This window comes from Typopeltis vanoorti, chromosome 22 (assembly GCF_054136105.1).
Source record: "Typopeltis vanoorti isolate ZY-2024b chromosome 22, IOZ_Tvanoo_1.0, whole genome shotgun sequence".
Classification (NCBI taxonomy): domain Eukaryota; kingdom Metazoa; phylum Arthropoda; class Arachnida; order Uropygi; family Thelyphonidae; genus Typopeltis; species Typopeltis vanoorti.
The window spans coordinates 90,951,883-90,976,726 of record NC_143570.1 but is presented as its reverse complement, the minus strand read 5'-3'; the positions used below and the strand labels follow the sequence as shown (position 1 = coordinate 90,976,726).

Sequence of the window (24,844 nt, the reverse complement as noted above, 5' to 3'; positions counted from 1 at the left end):
TGTTCTTAAGTTTGAAGAAAATTAAATCAAACTAAGAATATCTAAGTCGATAGCAGTAAAAGCACATTGCATTGCTATTAACATTCATTGTCCCTGTATGATCTAAGACTATATATATATATGGCACACCAATGCAGACTATATAAGGCCGATTACTAAACTGTATATTCTGAAGATGGCCATAATCGAAACAGTCTTGTACCCTGTAAAGTAACATTTAATATTCTTCTCTCATTCTTTAACATCTAATAGTATTCTTATATTTTTAGTATGTTTTAGGTTTCTGTATCTTAAAAATTTCCTGGCTCCATCATATTTTTTATATTATTCTTATATTTTAGTTTTTATCTTGTGACTTCTGCTATATTTTTATCTAGTCTTCATTCCATATTCTGATTTTATTCCCTGTTAATCCTTAATGCAGTGCAGCCACTATAAGACTTTAATATCTCCATACTTGAGCATTTCTGGTTGAATATCATCTATTCTAGCTGCCTTTCTACATTCCATATTCTGATTTTATTCCCTATTAATCCTTAATGCAGTGCGACCACTATAAGACTTGAATATCTCCATACTTGAGCATTTCTGGTTGAATATCATCTATTCTAGCTGCCTTTCTACATTTCAGGCCTTTGATGGCTTTTTCTACTTCAAGTATGGATGTAGAAAATCCATCAAAAGCCTGAAATGTGGAAAGGCAGCTGTATTAGATCAGCTAAAAGATCCTCAATACTTAGCGGTCTGCGTTATATAGTCTGCATTGGTGTTCCATATATAGAGATAGTCTTAGATCATATGGGAGCAGTGAATGTTAATAGCAGTGCAATGTGTTTTTACTTAACATAGTTTTAATTTTCATATTTCTGGTTTCTTTCTTTCTGCTTGAATTGATGGAAAATTAATTTACTTCCAATAATTCCATTGATTTGAACAGTGTAATTGCCTACGAAGGTAGGCAAACAACATCATTAAATTATTATTTGTATTTAATAACAGACACTCTTCACAGCAAGAAAATAAAAGAAAAGGACACTATACATCACTTAAATAATCCAAACCATGTCATTGCCTACACTGATAGATCATCTGATGAAGCGCTCAACCAAGGAGGTTCAGGGGTTTTTCTAACTCTACCTGGAGGCGAGGAAATGCAAATCAAAATCACAGCTGGCAAAATAGCTTCAAACTTCACTTGTGAATTAACAGCCATACAAACAGCTCTCAAATTCTGTATGCAGTAATAAACATTAAAGAAGGAATAACCATCTACAGCGACTCAAAATCTGCACTTGAGGCATTTAAAAAAAAAAAAAAAAACAGGAAATTCATGAACTACTAATAACCTTAAATTTGAAAAATAAGAACTGTACACTGCAGTGGATACCAGCCCATGTAAATATTGAAAGCAATGAAAGAGCAGACAGATTAGCCAAAGAAGCAAGATGCTTACCTCAAAAATTACACCCACTATCACTAACTGATGCTAACTCTGTCGCCAAAATAAGATTGGTAAAACAAACCATCAAGAAGAAGAATGAAATCAGCGAAAATTAATTTAAATAGATAAATAACCACAATCATCACCAGACCAAGGATGGAACATTTTAAAGGCATGAAAATTTAGCCAGATGGTACTAGAAGCTAAGAAATATGCAAGAACTGTCCAGAGTCTAACTAACACCTGCCCGTATCTATTCTTGTCCAGCAATTGCTGCTGCTCTACAGATAATTGATGATAACCCTAGAGAAAAGCTCTACTCCATCAAAATTCAACAGATTGCCAAAGTAGTTCTACAGATCCACAGGCATATCTAGAAGCTCTTCAATGGACTCGACAACAACATTCGATAACACAGTAATGCCTTCCTTTTAGTAACTTATTTTAATGTAACTGTAGTTTAAAAAAAAACAAAAAAAAAGTTATTTATTGTAAAGAGCTCCATAACAGGGGAAATGCTTACTTGTTCATTTCTGTTGCAGCCATTCTTGTAACATGAGGATCATTGAAAGGCAACTTCAATAATCAATTGGCTGTATCTGTTTGTTTATTAATAATGGATTAGTCTTCAGCAGAAACAAGTGTGTGTTTGTGCCGGAGCATTTCTGTCAAGAATGCATTCTTCACGCAGACCCAGAGTTCAGAATGGGACAAAGAAGCTGAGTTTTTGAGACTCATTTTTGACAGAAAGTGTACATTCCTTGCACACATCCATCAGCTAAAAGAATCCCTGGCACTCTCCTCTGTAGAATGGGATTGCAGATTAGTTTTCCTTGTTTCACCCTTATCATGCACTTGTCCAATCAAAGCTTGTTTGATCCCAATCTTGTTGGTCCCAAGTTTGCTGTTTAAGGGAGATAACCCTCCAGTGGTTAGATCTTAACTATTATCAGGATGAATGAATAACCAGTGTGTTTCATGCTTTACACATTCAAAATCTTATGTTGAAGTAACCTGCCCTGTCTCTTTTGACAGCTGTCTTTTAATTATGTTCTAAAAATAGTCTCCTCCTAAACATCCTACTTGAAATAGTATTTTTTCTGTATGCAGGAAATTCAATATTTCATTATGTAGACTTTTGTAGAGTGATGACAAAAATAGAAATATGTTGTCAGTATTCTTACTACATAAAAACAGATGGGATAGAATTTGTTGACTAAGTACAGGTAGTTTTGTGAAATGCACGTGTTCCAGATGCATCAGGATTAGTGAATAAATAAACTGAAAAATCAGAACAGGTAACATACACAATGAAATATTTGAAAACATAAATAACAATGAAAAGCATACATTTGTTATGGAGTTGTTGCCAGTTTATGGTTTGCTGTGAACTACTGGTGACCACATGTGTGTTGCGTTTAACTACCAATGAAGAATACATTTCTAGTATCCTCACAGAAGCCATGTAACGAGAACATAGACTAATTGCTCCATAGCAAAATAGTTGCCAACATGTTCTTCATGTAATTATCTACTTCTGAACTTAATATCCTTTAATGAGGTCTCAACTTTGCATTGTTATCACCAAGTAGGATTCCAAAAGAAATCATGGCCTTCAAAGAGTCTAAAGATGTGCAGATTTTCTTTGCATTCAAACAACTTCTGTGCTTCTGCAAGCCCACCTAGTATAATAATGTTAAAAAATGGATCGATTAACCTACAAAATATTAGACAGGATAACAGCATCATAGTTCTGAAAGCTGATAAAAGTAACACAACAGTTTTGATGAATTCTGTAGAATACAAAGGAAAAGAAATGCAAACTCTCTATTGAATGATATGAACACCTATATTAAATACATTCACGACCCACTATCTTATTCTATTGATAAAGCATGTCTTATCATAGAATATGATAAGACATGCTGAATTTGTCTGAAGATAACAAAAAAAATTTCTTATCAAGATACTCTCCTGGTCCTCAGAATTTATGGAGTTACAAAAGTACACAAGCAGGGCTTCTGTCTGAGACCTATTGTGGATGCAAGACATTCTCTAACTTCATTACTATCTGAATATCTAGTAAACCTGCTCGTCCTAACATTGGCAAAAGAACATGACACACTTCATAGAACACACCAAAGATATCACAATAGAACCTACTGGTCTACTTGCAAGATTAATCTGTTCACCAACATACTAAGAATGGAAACATTACAATTACTACAAGACCTATTTCCACCAGACACCATAGATCTCTTCAGACATTGCAAAAATAGTATTAAATATTTACTGCTTTCCTTTATTGTTTTTACTTTTTATTGTTACTTTTTATTGAATATCCCTATTACTTGACATAAATTCTCGTGCTTGCTTTCACCCTTTTCGTTCTATGGCCACTACTTAAATTGCTCATGTGTGCAAAATTTGGTAGACAAAGAAATTGCCCTGGGATAGAGCCAATTTTCTGTGATACAAATCTGGAATTAACTCCATGTCAGAATTTGAAAATATTTGTTTGTTAAAGCTGCGACATTCAAATTCTTAGACAAGAGAATCTTCCTTGTCAGGGAGTTAACATCAGAATGACACACTACTCGATAACTAAGCAATTTAAATTCCCAATTACAAAAACCTCGTATGTTTTACTCTTATTGCGTAGCTATTCTCAAATTTTAACTCGCACTGGTTCTATTTTTATGAGTGGTGCATTGAGTTCACAGATCAGACAATTTGTTAGGTAAGAAAAAGAAAGGTTTATTCATTACTCTAATATGATTTACAAATATCAAGATCACTTAACAAAACTGAATCTCTCCTACAAATTGAAATTGATTAACCAGACATAACCCTAATACTCCTAGTCTTAAACATTGTGAGACAATATCTACAATTAGTTAAATTTCTAACATCATCCTATTCAACTAACATTCTTGTACGAGCATTTATCTTATTCTAGATTCAAGAACTATCAGGCTATAACATACTTTAGCAATTCAATACCATACTGTACATGAATTCTTACCCAGAGCTAAGACAATCTACTAGTTGATTAGATACTAAAGTCTTGTTTCATTTTGTAAGTCCAATCACTGGGCATATCCGCACATTATTGCACACTAACTGTTTCTTGCATACGAAGGAATTGAAAAGTTTCTACATTACCGAGTATAAGGATCTCTCTTGCTTTTTCTCTCTATCTTCTGAAAAAATTCACATGGCTTGTTACCCTCTCTTATGGTTGGCTGTCTTCAAGTAGGAGAACTAGTGATTACGATCACGAATCGCCTTTTACAATGTGGGCGAAGCTGCTCTGCCGGGTTCGGTCCACGTAGTTCTGCATGTTGATCGGTTTGCTCTGGCTTTTCCGCTGTGCCGATGATTATGCCCGCACTGGATCGCTATCTGGCTGCATAGCTGCCACTGGACATCGTTCTTTTCGACCACTCTCGCGCACCTTCTCCTGGAATGACTAGAATAGGAATCCCGAATAAATTTCAACTCATCAATTTCAACCGATGAGTTGAAATAAATTTCAACTCATCGGTTGTACAAGAACACTTAGCATTATATTACATAGGAGAATTTATAATTAAATGACTCTTTCGTTATTTCTTATCAACCATTTCACTTATACCTGTATACAAGCATTTTCTCTGGGAATTTTTATACCTGTTAAATCTGAATGAAATATTTTACAATATAATAAACCTTTCATTCAAGATTTAACAATAGCACTTAATTCAAATTCCAGAAGGAAGAATTGGTAATGGGATATTCCTTTTCTCCCTTATTAGCAAATTTGTTCATGGAGTGGCTTGAAGAGAGAACCTTACAGTACTGGGAAACACAACCTAAAGTTTGGCTCAGATATGTCAACGACATATTCATTGTTTGGCCCAGCTCTATTTTCCAGTTAGAAGAATTTGTTGCATACCCTGAATAATTTGCCCTCGTATTAAATTCACTTTTCAATTGGAAATCAAGTTGTTACCATTTTTGAACACACTTGTAGAAGTACCTGAGTAGAACACACTCAATTTCTCAGTGTCACGATACTTGCATGCCATATCCCATCACTGCTTGGCACAGAAAATAGTCATTATTCATTTTTTACATGATAGTTTACAGAATCTCCATTAATACAGATAAAAGAAACTAAGAGCTCAGTTTCCTCAGCACTATCCTACTGAAGAATAGTTACAACAGAACATTCATCAAACCTCCAAGACAATTAGATGAACATGAAAAACAAGACTTCAGGAACAACAATTCTTTCCTATATGTAGTCTGTCACCAGGGGCTCGCCAGTAGCGTCTGACGCCTGTGTGCAAAACTTTAGTTGGTGCCCCTATGCCCCTTTCCCCCCAATAAAAAAGCACTTTATAAAAACGTTATTTTTATTATTTGATGCTAATGAAGTGAGTATTTCATTTTGAATTTTATCTCCTAAATAGGAGCATATTTTTAAAGTCAGGATCATTAGCTACACGTCGCGTGTGTTCTGATATAAAAGGATCAAACTTTTCTAACTCTCAATGCATTTTAAAAAATTGCCATTGTTGCGATTGTAAAGTTTATTACTTTTACCACGAAGAGCTAGATTTTGTTTGCCTAAAAACTGTACTTCAAAAATTATTCTTTTTATAACTTCATACCAACGTTTCCTTTCATTATCTAAAACTGTTTGTTGCAAATGATCAATACAAGTTTTATTTTTTAAGGATGTAATTAATTCTGTCCATTTTTTGTAATTGTTCAAATGATTTAAATTTTTCTCGATTCAGATACATTGCCAAATGTTCCCTATATTTTGCTGATAACAGCAGAATATAGAATAAAGTTAAAAACTGCAGCTGATTTTCTTATATATATATGTTTAGAGCAAATGCCAGTGTGAACAAGATTAAACAAATTCAAACGCGGATCATCCTGTAAACAGTAAACTCGCGCAAGTTCAAGTTTTTACTGGTTTACGATAAACTACTTGTTAGAACTAGGATCGGATAAAATAAGATCTTAAGGAATAATAACAAATAAGTGATTATAAATAATTTGTTTAAGACAAATCTATAAAATATAATTAAAATTTAAACAAAAATGTAATTTAGTTTGATATAATTAATGAATAATATTTTTTTAAGTATGTCCTCCTCACCTGAAATCTTTGGCACCTTTACTATCCTGGCGGCTGTGTATGTCGCACACATTGCACATATTGCTGGCACGCTCCTGTCTGTCGCAGATAAGATACATTGATATCTTGTCTTACAAAATATAAAGGTTGCCTTCTACCCCTTAATAAGATCTCTAATCTCCCGAACCTCCAAATCCTCTCCATTCACTTATCAGAAAACCTGGTGTCTACGAGATCAACTGTGCCTGTAGTTTGTGCTACATAGGGCAGATCGGAAAGGGTATACAAATCTGAACTTATCGAGAACATAGAGAATGAAAGGAAACACAACTTCTTTTCCTTCATAGGCAGTGAAGGAAAAGAAGAAAGCATATCAAACGTTCCTGGCAAATAAGTCAGCTTGTGCTCTTCAAGAATACAGAGACAAATGTAAGAAAGCTAAACACTGTGTAAAACTAGCTAAACAAAAGTCATGGGAGGACTTTTGCAAGAACATAGAAAATAAATATCAAGAAGGTGGCAAAATATTTTAGAGGTTGTTGAAGAAGCTTAGAAATGGAGGAAAGAATGCTGTAAAAGGAGTTAGAGATGATAAAAGGTGACATGAAAACGAGAGAAAAAGATATCCTTGAAGTATGGAGTAATTCGAAAAATTGCTAAATGAAACAAGCAGTGATAGCACAGTGGTAAAAAACACTCAACGGGCATACAGTCAGAAATACATATCAATACAACAAGTAGAAAAAGCCATCAAAGGCTTAAAATGTGGAAAGGCAGCAGGAGTAGATAATATCCAACCAGAAATGCTTAAGTATGGTGGTATAAAAGTCTTGTAGTGGCTGCACTGCCTCGTTTAGAAAGCCTGGAGAGAAGGACAAATTCCCGATGATTGGAGTAGAGCTCTCATAGTACCCGTATACAAAAAGGGAAATAAAACTTAATGAGAGAATTACAGAGGTATTTCCCTACTGAGTGTTCCTGGTAAGATATATGCAAGTATACTTGAGAAACGGTTGAGAAGAATTGTAGTAGAAAAGCTTGGTGAAGAACAAGCTGGATTCCCGCCAAATAGAAGCTGTCAGGATCAGATCTTCACTTTACGACAAATAGTCGAGAAAGCATGGGAATATAACAAAGATCTCTATTTGAGTTTTGTATATCTAGAAAAGGCATATGATAAGCTGCCAAGAGAGAAGTTATTCAATACGCTACAGTTATATGGTGTCAATGGAGCATTATATCAAGCAGTACTTAGTCTTTATTTGAGTTGTAAGTCAGCAGTTAGAATTGAAGGAAGTACAGGAAGACTGTTTAATGTTAAATCTGGTGTGCGAGAAGGATGTACATTATCCCCCCCTGTTATTCATTATCTATATGGATCACATTATGAAGGAAAGTAGTATTAAACATGATATCAAAATTGGAGATGTTAATGTCAGCTCTTTGCTTTATGCGGACGATGTTATACTTATCAATAAATACGCTGCGAGTCTGCAAGATTCCTTGACTAAATTGAATAACTTTATTGAAATACTTATCAATAAATCCGCTACAAGTCTGCAAGATTCCTTGACTAAATTGAATAACTGTTGTAATAGATATGGTATGAAGGTCAGCAATAAAAAGACACACAATGAAAATAGGCAGAATCATTGAAAATGTCAACTGCATTGTGAATGGAGAATGTTTTACTTGTGAAACAAGTAAATCATTTCAGCTACTTGGGCATGATTTTTAGTGAAGGTGGTAAATTAAATATGGAAATAGACAACAGAATCTATAAAGCTGGTATAGTAGGAAGTCAATTGAATAAATTCATATGGAATAAGAGAGAAATTAGTCGGAACACTAAATTAGCTGTATACAAGACAGTGTTCAAACCAGTTTTAACTTATGGATCTGAGAGCTGGTTCAGAAGTAAAACACTTGACCAAAGGCTAGAGACCACAGATATGAGAACCCTGAGAAAGATTAGAGGCGTGAACAGATGGCATCAATGGCAATATCTTATTAAAAATGAAGATATTAGGAAAAAACTTGACATAATCAGCATCCAGGAATACGTTAGCAGAGCTAATCTCAGGTGATATGGTCATTTAATAAACAGAACGGGTGAGGAAAGATTGGCAAAACAAATTTTCTCTGCCAGGTTGGCAGGAAAACGACCCAAAGGAAGACCAAGATATAGGTGGATTGATACGGTACAATGTGCCTTAGACGATATAAATAAAAGATCTGATAATGATAATTTTGGAGTCTTGACAAGTAATAGACTGATTTGGAGGAAAATTGTAGATAGGAAGTTAGTAATGATGTAAATTTTTCATGTATTACTATCATATCCTGTACACCCCTTGAGGGTATGTGGCAGGAATTTGATGATGATGGAAAAGGATAAAACATTATGTTAAATGAAAAAGGTAAAACATAAACTATGGAATGAAAGAATAATAGAAGCTAGAATAAAAATAGATAGGCTATTTAATAATAATTGGTTTATATGCCCGAGAAGAAGGAAGAGAACAGGATAATATTGATTTTTATAATCAGCTACAAAACTTATAATGAAATAAATAAAAATTATTACGTAATTTTAGTAGGAGACTTAAATGCAAGAAGTGGAAACACGAAAATTAATAATAATATAGGAATACATGGAGAACATACTCTAAACAGAAATGGTAAAAAATTGATTGACTTTGTGGTGTATAAGAACCTAAAAATAATGAATTCCTTCTATAAACATAAAGACATACATAAATATACTTGGGCAACAAGAGGATGGAAATCAATATTAGATTACTTCATATTAAATGAAAAGACATCAAAATTTTCACTAGATGTTAGAGTTCACAGAGGATATGAAATAAGCAGTGACCACTTCCTTGTTAAAATAAAATTAAGATTACCACCTAAATGGCTATAAGTAACAAGAACAGAAAGAAAATTTGAAACATTTGTTTATAAAACTAGACTATTGAATGACACAAATGTACAATGGCTATATGAACAAAGAATTAACCAATATCTCGATAAAATAAAACAAAATATAGAAATAGAATAGAATGGCTTAATATAAAAATTATACTAAATGCAGCAGCAAATGAAAGCTTAGGAAAGACCAAAAAATTCAATAAAAGGGAAAAAACTGAAGATCTGGGATGATACAATCAAAGAAATAATCAAAAAGAAGCCTATCACAAATGGTTAAGCAGTAAAAGATTAGAAGATGAAATAGAATATAAAAAAATAAGAGCCATAGCTAAAAGAGAAGTCAGAAAAAGACAGAGAATCATGGAACAAATTTGTTTCTAATTTAGAACATGATTTATATAAAATAAGACCCAATGTATATAAGATTTTGAAACACTTAAATGCAGATACCAAAGAAAACATAAAATTAAACACTGTATTGAAATTAGAAGAATTTCTAAATTACTACACAGAATTGTGGACAGACAAATATTTTAAAAAAGACAACTGGCAAACAATTAACGAAAATGAGAAGGGAATAACTAAAGAAGAATTAGAAATCAGCCTGAAAGAAAAAAGAAACAGAAAATCACCTGGAGAAGATAAGCTAGGTTCAGAACTATACAAATACGCAGGAACAAGATTCAAAGAAAGATTCTTATTATTTTTAAATAAAATTTATTCAACTGGTATCCCCCAATAGAATGGAAAAAAGCAATTGTGATTCCTATCTTTAAAAAAGGTAATAGAGATGACCCTAAAAACTATAGAGGTATTAATCTACTAAATTCCTATTACAAAATATATAGCAGAATCGTAAATAGCAAACTAATGAAATATTCCGAAAACTTTATTTTAGAAGTACAGAATGGATTTAGAAAAGGACGATCATGGATAGACCCGGCATTTTACCTGAAATTAATAATAGAGAAAAGAAGAGAATACAATTTAGAAACACGTATTGCATTTATTGACTTTGAAAAAGCATTTGACAAAGTCAAAAGAAAATATTATTTAACATATTAAAAGAAAGACAAATGCCAAATAATATCCTAAATGCTATCACAAGTATATATGAAAATAATCAAATAAAAATAAGATTAAATCACGAACTATCATATACGAGAGAGATAAACCAAGGGGGTCTGACAGGGATGTCCCCTCTCAGCAACTCTTTTTAATATCTACTTAAATGAAATAATAATAAAATGGAATAAAAATTTACATCAAGGAATTAAACTTTCTCCTATAGTGAACTTAAACACTCTCCTTTTTGCCGACGACCAAATAATAATTACAAATTCTGAAGATAACTTACAGAAAGCTATTTTAGATCTAAATGAGATAGCCAAAGATAATGGTATGATAATATCAACAGAAAAATCAAAAACTATGGCCTTTAAAGGACAAGATCCAACAAGAACTAAAATAGTAATAGATAACAAGATCTTAAAACAGGTGAATTCATTTAACTACCTAATATGTATGATCACATATGAAAAAGATATAAATGTAAAAATTGCAAAATATTTAAAAATAACAGGTGTAATTAACTCTATATTTAAACCAAACCTAGTTCAAAAACAAACCAGACTAAAAGTATACAGTACGTTAGCCCTACCAGTCTTAATGTATGGAAGCAAAATCAAGACAATAAAACAAAAAAACAAACAAATATTAATAACAGCAGAAATGAAGTTTATGAGAAAAACTGCAAAGTATACTCTATTTGATCACAACAGAAACAAAGAAATTATGAAAGAATTAAACCAAGAACCAGTAATAGAAAAAATTAAAAAATATAAACATAAATGGATGGAACACGTTCAAAGAATGAAAATAGAAAGATTACCAAAACAAGCCATTAGGAAAAAGAAAACCATGACGTCCTCTTAAACGATTCAACGATGACTTCTAAGGCGGAACAGGCCACGCTAGGCCTAAATCCCCGATACGCATGATGAAGATATCAAGGAAAGGTAATTTTTTATGTTCTTCTAGTTCTATAGTGAATTTTATATTTGGATGCAAATTGTTAAGATACTCTTTAAAAGCAATCAGTTCAACTACCGTTCCCAGCCAAATGCTGAAAATATCATCTACATAATGTAGCCAAACCTTTGGGCTTTGATAGTTTTTTTAAAGTATTTGTTTCAAAATTTTCCATTAAAAGGTTGGCTAAAGCTGGAGAAAGAGAGGTGGGGGTAACCCATGGCAAGTCCTTGTAATTCTTCAGGCCAGTTAGGTAACTTTTTAATCAACTCATTAGTTTTACTATGCTCGCCACATGGGATCTCTCTCTCTCTCTAGGGGGTGAATAGATATTGGAATCCTCTAGGATGTTCATTTTTCTTGCATATTCTTCTGAATTCATGACTATTGTTGCATTCCCTTTATCTGCCTTGATTATAATGATGTTTTTATCGTCTTAATTCTTTAAGGGCTACAGATTCCGCTTTAGGTAAGTTTTCACATGGCACTTTACATTTTAATAATAATGCTGAACTTTGTATGCAGATGTGATCTGCTGAATCTGTAGGCAGATTGCAGATTCCTTTCTCAATTTGTGCAATGATATCTACTTTTGGAATATGGTGTGGAGCTAAAGCAAAGTTAAAACCTTTCATTAGGAGATTTTTTTCGAATCATCGAAAAGCAAAGCATCACAGAAAAGCAAGTAAAAACAACAACAAAAAAAAAAAACAAACATTGGAAGCTGCAAAAGACACAGTGCTGTTCCTAATCATACTCTTTAATAGGTGAATCTCCAATTGGAAATGTCAATTTCTTCATCCAGAAGTGTTTCGAATGGTTGATAGGACCTTCAAAAAAATGTAAAGAAACTGTATTCAGGATATGATATCTTTATTGAAGCAGATACAGTAGCGTAATCAGAAAAATGTGCTACATCTGTCAGGGGAATTCTGATTACAGTTATCCTCCACAAGACATTTCTAGAGGCATAATATCTAACTGGTACCTCCTTGATGTTCCTAATGAAGAGATATGTTCTGAACTCGAGTACCAAGGAGTGACTGCAATAAGAAGAATCTTGATATGTAAAGATGGTCATCTGATTCCCACCAGAAACATTACCAATTACCCTTAACAAAACGACCACCTCTGTCCAAGCACTTTTCTCAACTGTCCAGTATTGCTCTATATTCTTCTAAATCCCTTATGGTGCTTTAAATGTCAGCAAATGTGGTCATTCTCTAACAGCCTGTTGTGGCTCTGCCATCTATGCCAAGAAACTCAGCGAGGAAGAGAACTGAATTTTTCTCATGAAAAGTAAATGCATTGATGGTGATTAGATTTAAAGGCAAGTTTAATTGGCACTGTCTTGGTTAGAATGGGATTTCTATAATGAATTCTGTGACCCAGCGACTTCAGCAGATGATAATTTCTAATATAATGTGAAAATGAGGCAATATATATTCTCATATAAATAGTGAGAGAATTTAAATTCTCTTGACTGATGCTCATGTAAACTTTTCTTCATTAGGTAGTAAAGGTGGATCACCTGAACCAGAAGGTTACATAAAACTTGGTACTAGTCCCCAAATTAACAAATTTCTGGCCAGGGAACCTCCAGATGGTTGTGAGAAAGTTAAGATAATAGAAGACTCAAGGTATGGAATGGCTTCTTTTCTTCTATTATTAGGAGAGGTCTTAAAATTATGATGCTCGATTATGTGAGTTAATTATAAACTTATTTTAATTTAAACTTGCTATTTTATTTGTTTGTTTGTTTGTTTGTTGAGTTCATATAATGAGTAGTGTGATTTATAAGAAGAAATTTCACTAGTTTGAAATCTGTTTTTAAGCATTTTTGATTAATACATTTTTATTTATCCCTTATCTTGCATAGATATATTTATTTTACCTAGATACATTTTATTTTACATAGCCAAAATGAATCCTTCTGTCTCTTCTGATAATTAAAATTAATGGACTAACTGAGAGAACATGTATGAAAAATGCAACTCTGACATAGGATTACTCTTGTATATTGAATGAGGTTTTTGTCCTGTTTCTGCCTGGTCTCTGATGAGAGTCAATAGTTTGAAACAGCTGTCAGGCTAATGAAACCTTAATCAAAGGCACTAATAAATGGCAAATATACAGACACCTGGGCAGCACTCATGTCTTTTAAGTAGTGCAAGCTAAGGCAACTCAGATGTTTAGGATTGTATTCTTGCAAACTGTCTGGTCAGTTTTTCAAAATTTTCAGTTTCTTTATTTATTCATCTGTGAAATGGGGATGAATCTTTAATACCTTCTATTTATAATACATTTTTGTTATATATATGTGTATGTGTGTGTGTAAATGACTGCTGTCTTTTGGGAAAACTAATGTTATAATAAAAAATAGGAACCTTATTTGCTGGTAACTTGAAAATACAGTTCTAATTATAAATTAACCATATTCAGAGCAACTTTCCTTCCCATCTTATGTCATTCCATCTCTGAAAAGACTAGTGATTGCTTATTATTAATGTCAACCTGTTGCATTTCAATGCTGAGGAAAGGCCTCTCCCAAACTTCTCTCATGGACCATACTTATCCAGTTGTTTCCTGCTGCTCCTATCATCTCATCCTTCTACCTCATCATCTGTCTTCCTGTGAATCTTGCTCTCTCTCTCTCTCAGAATCCAAATTGTAAGGACTGTCTGTCTGTAAGGTGACCATACATTCAGGTTTGACCTGGACAGTACCAGTTTTGCTTCATTTGTCTCAGTGTCCAGATTTACCAGTTCTTTGAAATTGAAATTTTATTAACACTGAAGAAGTAATACAAATGAAAATATAATACAATAGATACAAGTATTTAGAACAATAGAAGTGATAATAGTAGATAGTAAAAAGTAAGACTTCATATGTTATCAAAAAAATTCCTACAGTTATTTTTCAAGTGGTAATATGGAGATTGATAGAAGAAATGACTTAGGAATAAAGAACAAATTGGTAATAGACTAAAAGGAAGTGTGCAACTATGTACAGGGTGTTCGGGATAAATTTGACATATTTATAATTAATTATATTTTTCCGTAAGTTACATGTATTAACACACACTTCTCTTCATTTAAAAGTTTGGACCCTTCTTCATTCATATACAAGATGTCAGAAAGGATGGATAGCTGGAACCCACCTGAATCATGGAAGAGAATAACTTGTATCATGATGATTCGTGCCCGCCATCAAAATAAGGATATTACGACTGCTGCCCAATGCTCCCTGAATACAGTAAAAACAATCAGGCATGAACTAGAGACTTGCAATGGTGACTACGAGGATGTAGCAAGAAGAAAGATCCCTAGCAGACGATCTGATTGCGTTCGTACAGCAGAATTCCTCGCAAATCTGCAGGAACAGGTGTTGAAGAACCCTGGCATTGGAATTCGGGCTTTGTTCGTGGAGTTGCTAACTGTAGTCAAGCCCTGGATAACAAGGGTAGCCAATGGTAGGCCGTATGTATGGCAGCAGGATTCGGCCCCTTGCCACACCTCTGGGAAAAGTCAAAAATGGTTGTCTGAAAATTTCTACGACTTCACCAGTCCAAATGTTTGGCCTCCAAACTCCCCAGACCTTAACCCCATGGATTATTTTGTATGGGGCGCAGTTGAAAAAGACACCAATCGCACTTCCAGTAATACAAAAGCCCAGTTAATGGATAAAATTAAAACAGTTTTTGCGGCCCTTCCCAGGGAGACTGTAGCATCAGCTTGTTCGAGGTTCCGAAGCAGAATTGAAGCTGTGATCGATGCTAATGGTGGTTATTTTGAGTAAATCTTGTTGATAGTATTGTAATTAACTCTGCCTGTAATGTTTTTTTGTCAATTCATTAAATTTAATAGATACAAAGAAGATTTTCTTTTTCCTTACGAAACTGTCAAATTTATCCCGAACACCCTGTATATCTTTGAGGTCAACTGTGCATCTGTATGTTATTCGTGTCATTTCGTGATGACTTGTGGAATTTGGAAATGTTATGATGCCACCTTAGCCAAGAAATACACAACGGAAATCAGCTAGATATCAGTTAAGTATACAAAGGTTGGGGAGAAGGAACTGTTTAAAAAAAAAAAAAAATTTTTTTTTAAATCTGCTAACAAGCTGGACAAAGTCTTATTGATTAATGGCATGGACTGCACTGATGGTACATTGTAACTGGTTTATAGAGCAGTGGAAGTTAGTTATAAGGAGTAGTGAATAATACTGTTCTCTTATTTATTTATTATTATTTTATTTTTTTATTTGTTGGGCAGGTTTGTATGCATGCATGATGAATGGCTTTGACAACACCTTATGCCTTAGTGCATAATGTGTTGCCAAACACCTCATGCACTAAGCTTGGTGATAAATTGCATTGCTTCCTATACTGTAGCAGCTTTGTTAAATAGGCTTATGTTTTTCAGCAAGATAATGCATCATGCCATTCAAGAGGTGTTCTAAAATAGTTTTAGGAAACCAATGTAGAAAAAGTTGACTAGCCTGCATAGAGGCCAAGTCAGAATCCTAAAATTTCAGTTCATCCTGGTTTTTGAAACAAACTGGGAGATAAAGTGTGAGCCAGGCCAGTGTGTCCAACTACAGTAAACTCTCAATTTAATGGACTATTAGGGGCTAAGGATTGTCCGTAAAATCGAAAGTCTGTTAAATTGCGAATCTTAGGAATAGTATTGAAAATAAAACACTTTCAGTGGTATGGTATTAATATATTTTAATGAGAACATTTTTCTGTAAATACCATTTTACTGAGGACTGGGCTTGAAAAAAGCATCAAGTTCAGTTGCCTTCCACTTTTATACAGTTTCTTAATAATTAATGATTGAAATTGCCGAAAATGTTCGTAATAAGCAGTTACCTCTAGATCTGAAGATGCACCTATGAACGAGATGATATCATCCATGTGCTCTCTAACCACCGATAGTTTCGGACCAGTTGGAACCGCTTCTTCTTCTTGTTCGTTGTCAACCTCCTGATCACCCCATAGAACATCGTCCGCAATCTCTTCCTGGCTGAGAATTTGGTAGCTTGGGTCGCCCTTGTCGATGTCTAGCCATTGTTCAGTGTTATTCTCACTGACATTATCACCAGCTTGCATCAGTTTCACAGAAATTCACTGGAAAGTGAACCAGAATCGTATTCTGGTTCACTCCCATTCAGTAACTTGGTCCAGCCATTAGTCAATGTTGTGGTCTTTGTCTCCTTCCAAAATTAAAGATGGCGGACTTGATGTTGTATGCATGCAAATTTTGAAGTGTTCTGGCTCCTCTTGTATCTTCTTTGGGGTCGTTTTTGTTCTCCAAGACAACCATAACTTCAAGAAACTTCTTCTTATACAACCTCTTGCAGGCAACAGTGACTCCCTGATCTATAGGCTGTATTATAGAAGTGGTGTTTGGAGAAAGGAAGATACATTTTATTTTTCCATTCCTACTAACCAACTTCTCAGCGGTAGGATGGGCTGATGTATTATCAAGAAGTAAAACAGCTTTTACATCTTCAGGAGAGATTTTCAGGACCTCTTCATGGTAGTTTTGCACTTCAGGTATGAAGTGATTGAAAAACCAGTCAGAAAAAATGTCACTTATAAACCAGGCATTCTTTGAGCTGGAATAGATGATAGGCAACTGGTTCATAACATTTTTCAAAGCACGAGGCTTTTGTGCTCTTCTGTCTACCATCGGCATTAGCACAAAGTAGGGCTGAAATGCATTCCTTGTTTAATTTGTGGCCAGGCATGCTAATCTCATGTTTGTTTGCAAGGGTATTTTTGGGAATGGCATGATAAAATAGGCTGGTTTTATCTGCATTGTAAACTTGAGACAAAATAAGACCCTCAGATTCAATGACTTTATTGATGTATTTTCTGAAGGGCTCAACTTGTTCAATATTGGCACTCAGTACTTCACATGTTTGCCTGTTCATAATGCTATGCCGTTTACGAAAGCGCCAAAGCCACCCATCACTTGCCTGGAACTGTATGCTCATGTGTTGTGCCAGTTTTTCAGCAGCCGATCTTAGTTCAACACCCCAAACAACAACGCCACCAGACCGCTGTTGAACAATCCACTTGTAAACTCCTTCTTTTTCTATATTCTTACACTTGGCCAACTTCACATGTTTCTTATAAGAAACGTGAAGTACATGTGTAGTTCTGGTTTTTCTGTCTCTGCTGACAACTTCAAAACAAGTCCTCATGATTGAGTCATTGTTTTCTTTATTTCACTACCAACAATAACATAATCATAAAATTTTTCTTTTTCTTTTCAGTTGAATTTCTGTATATCTTTTTGTTAATACATAGTGTTAATAAGGACTGTTACATATCATGTACAGAAATTCAGCAGTACTCAGCATTATTGCTAATAATTTGAGTGCTCTCAAATTATTAGCAATGTTCTCATTTGCTTGATGTGCTGGACTGTCATTTTGATATTGCCTAAGATTTTTGCAGTTGGCAGTGATGACAAACTTGCATATTGTATCTCAGAATTTCTGCATGTTTCCTTTAGTACAAGACTGTTGAACTGGACAATGCAATATACTATCAAGATACTTCCCGTTATAGCCATACTTAAAGTAGTTATGAATGTACTCTTAAAGTGCTAGATCTGCAGGTTCTTTGATAGTGGATATAGTGCAGTGTTTCAACACTTACTATTTTTCATTTTTGATTAGAAAGATGTAACAAATTGATTTGTGTTTGTGTAGGGGTATGTTCAGTTTTTTTTTTTTTTTTTTTTCCCTTGTGAAACACTGAGAATAGGTACTTTTTTCTCCATTGGAGATTGAGATTGAGCTTTCATTTTCAAGTTCAATAGTAAACTTAATGGACATGATAGTTCATAAAATCAAAGTTCTGTAAAGCTGGCTTACTGTTTATATAATTATTGTCATTGCATACCATATCCATTTCTCAAGCATAAATGTCTTTTTTCCTATCAGCAATTATCCTACAAATTAATCTGTTACCTGTCAAGACTCCAGTAATTTTATCATATCTTATATTTGTCTTTTAAGGCACTTCTTACTGTATCAATCCACCTAGATCTTAGTCTTCCTCTTGATTTTTTTCCTGACATCCTGGCAAAAAACACTTGTTTCCTAACATAATCCTACAATGCTAATGTCAAGTTCTTTCATATTATCTTCATTTTTAATATGGAGATACCAAATGTAATTTTTCTCAGAACTCTCATTATGGTCTCCAGTCTTTGATTAGGTGTTTTATTTTACCTCATCTTTCATATCCATATGTTAAAATTGGTTTGAACATTGTCTCGTATGCACCTAGTTTTGTGTTTTGATTAATTTAGCTCTTATTCCATATAAATTTATTCAATTGGTTTTCTACCATACCAGTTTTGCTCATTCTGTTGTCTATTCCGATATTTTATTCAATTTAGTCAGGGAATTCTGAAGACTTATTCTAGATTTATTTAGTAGTATATCAAAATCTGCATATCTCCAATTTTTGTTATCAAGTTTAATGCCAGTATTCTTCCTAATGTGATCATGCACACAGGGCTGTACTTATGTACAAGCGCATGAGGCTGTAGTTGGGGGGCGGGGTCAATTTAAGGGCCTCAGAGCACTTTAGTACATCAGGTCCCATCCCATCTCAAGAAAAGTTTAAGTACAGCCATGCATGCACAATGAAGAATAAGTGGAGATAATATGCATGCTTGTTTCACATCTGATTTAACATCAAACTCCTTTCAATTTGAGCTGCTGACATATAGCTCAAATAAACATCTTAATAAACCTGAGAATAATATCTCCAATTTTGATATCAGGTTTAATGCCAGTATCCTTCCTAATGTAATACATACAGATGAAGAATAACAGTGGAGATAATATGCACCTTTGTCTCATATCTGATTTAACATCAGATTATCTTCCTGTACAAAATGTTATATTCAGGCAATGACAATCAAGGAAAAGAAGGAGTAGCCATAGTATTCAACACAAAATACGAGGCTAATCTTCTTGAATGGCAGGCAGTCTCAAGTAGAGTGATGTGGGCAAATATGAGAATGGGGAACTGGACAATGAGACTTATTTGTGCCTATGGTCCCACAGAAGGTTCTACTAAGGTAGAAGTGGAGAAATTTTTTGAGGCTTTAGAAAAAGCAACTGACACAATGAAAAAGGAAAAGTTGGTCCTTGTTGGGGATCTAAATAGCAGAGTAGGAAATGATTGCGAGACATACAAAAATATTTTGGGAAAATTTGGAGAACAGAGCAAAGCTAATTATAATGGCAAATGCCTGTTGGATTTCTGCTCAGGACATGGACTGGTTATTACTAACACCATGTTCCAACATAAAAATGTGCACAAATTCACATGGAGAGAAGAGGCAAGGAATAAGAAAAGTCTCATTGACTATGTTATTGTTGATAGTGATGTTTTCTCCCTGGTACAGGACACCAGAATGTACAGAGGATTTGAAATTGGAAGCGATCGCTGTTTAGTCTTGAGCAGGATAAAATTGAATTTCATATTGAAAAGAATAATATGTAAGAAAGTTTTAAAGCGAATAAAAGTTGAGCAGCTCTCAGATGTGAACTGTAGACTAACATACACAAAGATTATTGAAGAAAAAATGAAAGAGTTTGAGAACAGGAACCAAACCTTGGGAGATTCAGTGGCAAGCTTTGAAGAAAACCCTGATTGATTCAGCCAGAGAGCCATGTGGTGAGGTTGTCTGCAAGGATAGAAAAATCAGAACTCCATAGTGGACACAGGAAGTTAAAGAGGCAGTGAAGGAAAAGAAGAAATCATATCAAAAGTTCCTGGCTAATAAGTCAGCTTTTGCTCTTAAAGAATACAGAGACAAATATAAGAAAGTGAAATATTGTGTAAAACTAGCTAAACAAAAGTCATGGGAGGACTTTGGCAAGAACATAGAAAATAAATATCAAGAACGTGGTAAGATATTCTGGAGGTTGTTGAAGAAGCTTAGAAATGGAGGAAAGAGGGCTGTAAAAGGAGTTAGAGATGATAAAGGTGACATGAAAACAGGAGAAAAAGATATCCTTGAAGTATGGAGTAATTCGAAAAATTGCTAAATGAAACAAGCAGTGATAGCACAGTGGTAAAAACATTCGGCATACAGTCAGGAATACATATCCATACTTGAAGTAGAAAAAGCCATCAAAGGCTCTTGAAATGTGGAAAGGGCACAGGAGTAGATGATATTCGACCAGAAATGCTGAATGGTGGTATAAAAGTCTTACAGTGGCTGCACTGCATAGTTCAGAAAGTCTGGACAGAGGGACAAATTCCCAATGATTGGAGTAGAGCTCCAATAGTGCCCATATATAAAAAGGGAAATAAAACTGAATGTGAGAATTACAGAGGTATTTCCCTCTGTAATTGTTGGAAATATCAACTGTGTTTTGAACAGGGAACTGGAACAAGTAAAACATTTCAGCTACTTAGGCACAATTTTTAGTGAAGATGGTAAATTAAATATGGAAATAGACAATAGAATCAACAAAGCTGGTATAGTAGGAAATCAATTGAATAAATTCATATGGAATAAGAGAGAAATTAGTCGGAACACTAAATTAGCTGTATACAAGACAGTGTTCAAACCAGTTTTAACTTATGGACCTGAGAGCTGGGTCAGAAGTAAAACACTTGACCAAAGACTAGAGACCGCAGATATGAGAGTCCTGAGAAAGATTAGAGGCGTGAACAGTTGGCATCAATGGCAACATCATATTAAAAACGAGGATATTAGGAAAGAACTTGACATTGTCAGCATCCAGGAGGGTGTTAGCAGAGCTAATCTCAGGTTGTATGGTCACTTAAACAGAATGGGCGAGGAAAGATTAGCAAAACAAGTGTTCTCTGCCAGGTTGGCAGGAAAACGACCCAGAGGAATACCAAGATATAGGTGGATTGATATGGTACAATGTGCCTTAGACGATATAAATATATGATCTGATAATGATAATATTGGAGTCTTGACAAGTAATGGACTGATTTGGAGGAAAATTGTAGATAGGAAGTTAGTAATGATGTAAATTTTTCATGTAGTACTATCATATCCTGTACACCCCTTGAGGGTACATGTCAGGAATTTGATGATAATGATGATGACTATCTTCATGTATTTCATTCATTTCAAACTACTGACTTACATCTGAAATATAGATTATGTATTGTTGGATATAATAATCAATTTATACTATATAACGGTAGCGTTTTTAAACAACTTTTCTCTTGGCACCTTGTCATATGCCTTTTCCAAATCTACAAAACATAGAGATCTATTATATTCCCATGATTTCTCAACTATTTTTCTTAAAGGGAAAATGTGATCACATCCTCTATTTGGCTTCAGCCTCACTTATTTTCTTCCTCCAGCTTCCTTTCCACAATTTATTTTGGCCTTTTCTCAATTATACTTGCATAAACTTTACCAGGACCACTGAGTAGGGAAATTCCGCTAATTCTCGCATTCAGTTTTACTTCCCTTTTTATAATGGTACTATGAACTCTACTCCAATCATTTTTAATTCAACTCTCTGACTAGTGCTTCTGAATTATTCAGTGTAGCCACTGTAAAACTATGGTTTATATTGAACTGAAGTTTTACTATAACACGTTAGTTCTTTCCATAATTTATAATAATGAATGCTGATCAACATGTAATCATGAAGGAAAAAATAGCGCATCTGAATTATGCTGTAGCTACTGTGAAACTTTTATACTTCCATGTTCAACATTTCTGGTCAAAATGTTCAGATATGGAGTACTTTAGTACTTGCCTCCATTTCTAAGCTTTTTTCAATAGTCTATAGAATATTTTGCCACCACCCTGATATTTATTTTCTATGTTCTTACCAATTCCCATCCATGGCTTTTGTTTGCCTTGTTTTATACAGTGCTTTGCTTTCTTCCATGTTTCTCTGTATACTCTCAAAGCACAAGCTGACTTCTTGCTAGGAACATTCAGTATGATTTCTTTTTTTCCTTGACTGCCTCTAACTTTCTGAGTCTACCATGGAGTTCTGATATTTTTGTCTTTGTAGAGAATCTCACCACATGCCCCTTTGGCTCTGCAGTGTTTGGTTCTTGTTTTCAAACATTTCTCATTTTTTTCTTGAATAATGTTTGTGTATTTGAGTAAAGTTCACCTGAAAGCTGCTCAACTTTTAAAACTTCCTTATGCACTTTTCAGTTTTATCCTGCTGAAAACTAAATGGTATTCACTACCAGTTTCAATTCTCCTCTATATTCTTGTGTCCTGAATCAGTGTGAAGACATTGCTATCAACAAAAACAAACTAAACGAGATTTCTTGCATTTGCTCTCCATGTGAATTTATACACATATTCATGTTGGAACATGTGCTAGTATAGTCCGACCACAGAATCGAGAGCTGTCGTTGGCAGACTGCCAAGAAGAGTCGATTTGTGTTGAAGGGGAGAAAGAAATAAGGTGATGTACGAATTGGTAACCAACATGCAAAATAGTTACCACTTTAAAAACTACAATGATCATAAAAGAGAAGTTAATTTTCTGTCATGTAATAATAAACACTCATCCCACAATATGGATTGATTACCCTAATATCGGAATGGATTCTCCTTCTTTTGACATGTGCAGAAGTGTTAAAGGGTCTCGTATCTGTGGGCGTACTATAATAACTAGTCCATGTCCTGAACAAAAATCCATCAGCTACTTACCATTATAACAGGAACCTGTCACATATCACATAGTTCTAGAGCCTATTTATCAGGACCCTTCCCTGGGAGGTGCTTATTTTTGAGTTTCACAGAATTCCCTGCACCCTTCACATTCTCCTGATCATTTGATGCCTTTGTTTGGGATACATTGAAGGAATGGGTATTCCACCATGACCCACCTTCAAACCTTGATAAACTAAGGGATAAAATTACATATGTCCAGCAGATGTCCCAACCCTTGTTCTTCAAGATGACAGAGAACCTTGTTTGGGATACATTAAAGGAATGGGTATTCCACCATGACCCACCTTTCAAACCTTGATAAACTAAGGGATAAAATTACATATGTCCAGCAGATGTCCCAACCCTTGTTCTTCAAGATGACAGAGAACCTTTGCATGCACTGCGAACCTGTCTTGAAAGACAAGGTGCCCATTTTGAGCACATAATCTACCTTTTTTAATGCTTTATTCGACCAAGATTCCACCGATAGTTGTGGAATCTTTTTGATAACATATATTGTAGTATTCAGTACTGTTTGCCTACTGTCCAACCAGATGCAAGAGCCGTGGCTGACATAGTTCCAAGAAGAGTCAATTCATTTGAAGGGGGAGGAATAAGGCAATATACAAATTCATTACCAACACACGAAATCACGTTTTACGTACTTTATACGTAAAATTTTCCAACTGTTGTACAAGCAAAATAGTTGCCACTTGAAAAACTAGAATTTTCATAAAAGAAAAGCTAATTTTCCAACATAATAATAATAAACACTCATCGTTGATTATCCTATTATCAGAGTGGATTTGCCTTCTTTTGCCATGTGCAGAAATGTCGAGGGGTCTCGTATCTGTAGTCGAACAGTACTTTGGGACATAATGGATGCATTGTTGCTAATCCCAAAGCTATTGTAGACACTTTGGGAGAAAACTTTGACAGAGTATCATGCACTACATATGACCATAGAATGTTTTATTGAATCTCTTTTTCACTTTGGTGTTGCATACATAGTAACGATACCACATGAAAAACTGAAAATTTGTTGAATCTTCAGTTTTTTAGCAACAATTTTCTATCCTTCTGTTTTTTTTTTTTTTTTTTTTTTTTTAATTTTGAAAGAACAAGAGAAATAGTGACTAAGCTTTTTTTTACCAAGGGAATTGAGCTGTGCAATTGGCCATTTGTTATGGAGGAATTAAAAAGAGCATTTCTCTCTCACCCTAGTGCATTTGACCCTGATGACACCCATTATGAGATGATAAACACCTCTAATCATCTTCTGTGGATCACTTGCTCTTAATACAACAAAGTATTTACAGAGGAAGAGTTAATTTTTTGTTCTTTGGGATAGCAATAACAAGTCGATTGTTATTGCTATCCCAAGTTCTTAAATATTGCTAGCCCAGACCAACACTTATCATCCCATTGCTCTGACTAGCTGTCTTTGTAAAGTCTTGGTAAAAATGGTAAATGCAAGGCTTCTCTGGTACTTAGAAAGCAACAAACATTCTTTTCAGCACATAATGTGGCTTTCGTAGATGCTGATCAACTTTGGACCATTTAGAAACACATTTCTCC

At 34.5% G+C, this 24,844-nt stretch overlaps 1 protein-coding gene across 2 annotated transcripts in view; it reads left to right on the top strand.

Annotated features, from left to right (window-relative positions):
* The window catches only part of LOC150094564 (glucocorticoid-induced transcript 1 protein-like), a 380,983-nt gene that overhangs the window by 255,157 nt on the left and 100,982 nt on the right, over positions 1 to 24,844 (top strand). For both annotated transcript variants that reach the window (XM_090411946.1, XM_090411945.1), the window contains exon 8: positions 13,057 to 13,183. In XM_090411946.1, coding sequence (XP_090268072.1) covers positions 13,057 to 13,183 — 127 coding nt within the window. The remainder of the gene's footprint in view (positions 1 to 13,056; positions 13,184 to 24,844) is intronic.